This window comes from Emydura macquarii, unplaced genomic scaffold (assembly GCF_026122565.2).
Source record: "Emydura macquarii macquarii isolate MOO-44397 ecotype Brisbane River unplaced genomic scaffold, CSIRO-AGI_Emac_v2 contig_497, whole genome shotgun sequence".
NCBI classification, from domain to species: Eukaryota; Metazoa; Chordata; order Testudines; family Chelidae; genus Emydura; species Emydura macquarii.
Window position 1 is genome coordinate 131,947 of NW_027130634.1, and position 5,307 is coordinate 137,253.

Sequence of the window (5,307 nt, forward strand, 5' to 3'; positions counted from 1 at the left end):
GTCTAAGCCTTGGCTCTTCTTTTCTCTCTGGGGTTTTAGCAGTGCAGGACAACTCTAGCAAGCGTGCAAGACTCAGTTTGCCCCGACAATCTGTCCCCTTGTTATTGGTTAATTATTACATCTCTCCCGTGGGAGACTCTTAGATGAAATTCTCCAGTGTCTATTTTCTGCTGTTCCCACTGCTCACGGAGTGCAGGGAATTCTCCCCAAGTCCTGGCCAACATGAGAGCCTGCAGGGACTGTACGGGGGAAACATAAAAGTTGCTGTCCAGCACTGTGAGTGTCAGACATGATCTTCGTACACTCATTCTCAGGTTGCAGTAGCAAGATTTCCTCTCTCGGCTGCATGGGATTTCAGTGAGTTGCCTGTTTCTGCAATAATGTTAGTGCTAAGGGCTCGGGAAGGGTTCAGGTCAAAAACAATCTGGGCAGAAATTCTCTAGCATGGAGACTTGAACTGTTTAATATTGTCTGAAACATGAATATATTTAAACCTGGAACTAAAGATTTATTGTAAGTTGTTTAGACAAATATGTTTTTAAGATAATTTCCTTTTCTCTTACTGTGTCCTGCTCTTTGTCTCACTATATTCACCGTTTTGGTCTCTATGTTTTTTTTTCTCAGGTTTGCTCAATTTTTCCATTCAGCAGCTTTACGGTCACGTTAAGATGTGTAGACAAATGCTTCTGCAGTGGGTGTCTATGATACCCGAGATTTCACAACACGAATGGGCCACGCAGAGTTTTACAGACTGGTCAGATTCTGCTCTCACATTCTGCCTTCAATGTCTCACTCCATATTGAGACTAGAGTCACTGAGAGCAAAATCAGGGGCCCCTGTGTTTTGAAATCCCCGTCTTTCATGCTTGGTCTCAGAGTGCTGCATAAACTGAAATCTTAAACACACATCTTAGAGGTTCAAAACAATTAAGGTGACAATTTTTTGGGGGCGGAGGGTGGCTGCTCTCTCTGTTGCCCTGCGTCTCTGGTTCCATAGCGGATGTCTCAGGGGGGTGTCTCAGGCTGTAATGTAATGTGGACACTGTAGTTGATTGTCTCCGACACCTTCCTCCATCCAGACCATCCCTCCTCCTGTGACCAACCCCACAACAGCCTTGTGGCAATTTCAGCAATTGCCAACATGGAAAAGCAACATCAGGAAGTTGTGTCTGGGTTTCTAACTGGCAGGAATATGCTAAAGCTTTGTGTTGTTTTGAGGAAGAGTTACTCGCACTGGCTCCTTTTAGAATCCACGTCCTCTCTCCCCTCCCCTTGGGTCTGTCCCCATTTCCTTCCCTGTACACGCTGAGCTGCTGCTGGGGTTCCCTTCACCCCCGGACACACTGTACAGGCTGCTCCTCCTCCGTTCCCCCTTTCCCCGGTGCAGGCAGACACAGAGTTTAACCCAGGCTGTGTAGATGTTTTATGAGCTGTCACTGTGTGGTGTGTCCAGCACCTGGTGTTGGTCCTGAGTGAGTGGGATCACTGTGCGGCAGTGCTGCGGTGGTGGGAGTAGGGAGGGGGGTACATGAACAGGGGGGCAGCACTGCTGAAATTCTGATTATTGGTCCCAGGCTGGGAGCTTTCCTGGCCCCGAGTGGGTCTGGGCAGGTCTCAGGGCCCTTTGCCCTGGTAAGCCAGAGAATTGCAGCCTGGGTGTCACAACCTTTACTCATTTTTGTTTCCAGTGTTTTTCACAGTCATTCAATGTTAATTACACATCTTCAGGCATTTCCCCAGTGGAAAAAATCCATTGATCTTTGCTCCTCAGCTGGTTCCGTCTCCCATCGGGTCTTACAGACTGTCTATAATTTCCTTCCCCCTCCCATGCTGCCCCATTTCCAACTCTACTCTGGGTGCCAGCGTCTTCTCCAGGCTTCCCAGTCACCCATGACCCCCACAACCGCTGAACCTGCCTCCCCCCCAAGTTCCCCACAACTCTTCCTCCTGATCCCTTGGCTAGGGGGGATCAGTGACAGTTTCTCTTCGGTGAGGAACGTCACACACACATTGGCAGATGCCAAAGCACCTGTGCTGTACTGCTGCTCTTGGTGCTCCCACACACACCACAACGTGCACTCAGAGCAGCCTGAAAGACCTTAGCTTTAGGAGTGTGGGTCTCTGGAACCAGAGGTGTTGCCTCAGCCGAGAGGCGGGGGTGACCGAACAAGAATGCGAACAAGGTTTCAACCGAAGAAATATTGCTCATTTATTTATTCATTAGTAAAGAACAAAGTACGTAGACATAACTAACACACACACAAAATCAGAAAAAGATACAAAGGCCCAATACTCAACCATGCATTTCTTATGGTGCACAATTCTATTACTTATTTTCTTATGCTTAAAGACAGATGGTCGCTTGTAAACTATATTTACAGACAGATGGTCATCTGTAAACTCCTTGTTACCTTATACAGACAGATGGTCATTTGTACAATTTCACTACTTATTGCCTCATGTTTACAGACAGATGGTCGCTTGCAAACTCTCTCTTATAGTACAAAATTCTATTACTTACTACCTCGTGCTTATGGACAGATGATCGCTTGTAAACTCCTAATTATCCTCGTGTAATTTGTTACGGGTGTACTCAGTACATAGGAGATAGTACTTCAGAGTCTCAAGTAATCATCTATTAATGGTTCAAGGAGATACCTGCTGTCAAGAAAATATCAGTCAGCCTGCATGGCTCTACAGAAGACTCTAGTGGACTGATCCTTTTTATCTAAAATCTGTCCAAGCTTGTCAGGGAAAGATTGACTCGCAAGTCTGAGATTCTAGCATCAGCCTGGAATCACCCTGATAATTCTCATTGGAGAAACTGAACAAACTCTGCACATAGACTATTTAGTCTTCATTCTTCTGGATCACTTCATCTACAACTGAAGCTGTGAATCAAAGGACTGAGACACATCCAGGTACTGGATGTACACCAGAGGGTCTATACAGGCCTGCAAACTCCACATTTCTACTAGAAACCTGATATATATGGACTTTCCAATCATTTTTATATATCTCATTGCTTTAATCATTTAACATTTCTCTTAACGTTTCTTTCTTTCCTTTTATAATAAACCTTTAGCTTTAGTTACTAAAGGATTGGCTGGCAGCATGGTATATTGGATAAGATCTAAATTTATATTGATCTGCTACTGTGGCTGACACTTTGCGGTCAAGAGAAACTTTTTGGTAAAGAGCATAGAGTATTAAATAACTTATCTCTTCACTGGACCTAGTGGATTATTGGGAACCAGAGACTGAAATGCATTAAAGGATGCTGTGTATATTTTATTTTAGCTTCTTGGTAACCAGTGTGGGGAATCAGACACACTGTTTGTGGCTGGTTGGGAAGTCTGACTTCAGTGTCACCCACCAGTGCTGGGAGAATCTGCTCTCCTTTTACAGCCTGCCCTGACCTTGAAATATTCAGGTGGCAACCCTAGACATGGGACGGGTCACACTTGGCTTAAACAATTTGGTGCCATCTGCAAAGTTTGCCAACTCACTGCTCATCCCCCTTTCTACATAGTTAGTAACAATTAAATATTTACTGTGATATTTGCTCTCAAGTGCATGATCCTCCTCACTCTGCTTCTCTCCCTTCACAGGTATCCTGAATATTACTGAGCCTGATCGATGCTTCACCCATCTAATGGCGACTCCCAACCTCACCCCCTCCGATACGTCAACATTCATCCTAAACGGCATCCCGGGGCTGGAAGCTGCCCACATCTGGATTTCCGTCCCTTTCTCTACATTCTATGTCATCAGCCTGTTGGGAAATTTCATGGTTCTGTTTGTTGTGACCAAAGAGGAGACACTGCACAAGCCCATGTACCTGCTGCTCTGCATGCTGGCGCTCACAGACATTGGTGGATCTACCTGTGTTGTGCCGAAGGCACTGTGCATATTTTGGTTCTGTTCCAAAGACATCACTGTGGATGGCTGCCTCACCCAGATGTTCTTCCTTAATGCAGTTGCTGCTATGCAATCAGCCGTCCTCGTGACAATGGCCTTCGATCGCTACGTCGCCATATGTGACCCTCTGAGATACGCCACCATCCTCACCAATTCACGAATCGCTAAGCTAGGGCTAGTGGGTTTGATACGAGCTGTTCTCTTGATTCTGCCACAGCCCCTGCTACTGCGGAGGCTGCCATTTTGCTCCAACCATGTTATCCCCCACACGTACTGCGAGCACATTGCTGTGGTGAAGATGTCATGTGGGGACACCAGAATCAACAGGACATACGGCCTGGGGATAACATTTGTGATCATCGGGTTAGACCTGACACTCATTGGCCTGTCTTACGGGCTGATCATCAGGGCCGTCCTCAGGATCTCCTCCAAGAAAGCCCACCGGAAAGCGCTCAACACCTGCACAGCCCACATCTGTGTGATGCTGGTGACTTATACTCCCTACCTCTTCTCCGCCCTGACACACAGGTTTGGTCAGGGCATTGCTGCTCATGTTCACATCCTCTTGGCCAACCTCTATCTCCTTGTGCCCCCCATGCTCAACCCTATCATTTATGGGGTAAAAAGCAAAGAGCTTCGTGACAAAGTGGGAAAATACATCTGCAGAATGTGATCGCCTGGGGCCACTGACTTTAAACCTGCGTGACAGGAGGGGGAAAGCATGTCTCCTTGTTAATCAAGGATGCTCTGTCCCAATTTGGCTAAGCTCAGCCTTGTGGCAGTTCACAGTCTGAGAAGTTCCTCACACCTAATGTCTTATCAAAGCATCACCAAGCACTGCTTTCCCCAACCATGGACCATGGACTTGGCCTTTCCATGACTTCCACACCACCAACGATGGTGGCTTCTCATATGCTCTCAGCCCTATTTGCCTTTAGTTTGGTTGCTGATTCTCACAATGCCTCACTCTCCTCCATCTTTGACTCTTTTGCCCCTCTCTGCCATCACAGGGACCCCAGCTCTGCCATCCATCAGGCCCCAACAATCCCTTCCAGTCCTGAGTCTCCCCAAATTGGTATCTCTGGAGCTTATTTAGCAGACACTTGGAGTTTTGCCTCCGCATCCTTTCTCACAATGACATGAAATCTGCCCTAAATTATCAGTTCATTTTGGGACACACATTGCACACAGACTGGGGTCAAAATAAACAAAAAGTCTATTTCATAGAAAATCACAGGTGCAAAGATGAAATAGTGAGAAAAAGCAAACAGAGATGATTTACACAGGAAACAAACAAAGACGCAACCTCAGGCTTTCCACATCTCTACTAGTCGAGTTCCCATTTCTAATGCAAGTGACCTGTTGTCTGTGAAGAGTTTCCCACGTG

General features: G+C 46.4%; 1 protein-coding gene across 1 annotated transcript; it reads left to right on the top strand.

The window, feature by feature from the left end:
* Positions 1-3,654: 3,654 nt before the first annotated feature.
* Positions 3,655-4,593, top strand: LOC137146945 (olfactory receptor 52P1-like). Its single transcript, XM_067538610.1, has one exon. The coding sequence runs from the start codon at positions 3,655-3,657 to the stop codon at positions 4,591-4,593; it is 939 nt and encodes a 312-aa protein (XP_067394711.1).
* The last annotated feature ends 714 nt before the right edge of the window (positions 4,594-5,307 follow it).

What these genes read in the sequence shown, in the direction of transcription:
- LOC137146945 (XM_067538610.1), top strand. Translation starts at nt 3,655, where the DNA reads ATGGCGACTCCCAACCTCACCCCCTCCGATACGTCAACATTCATCCTA.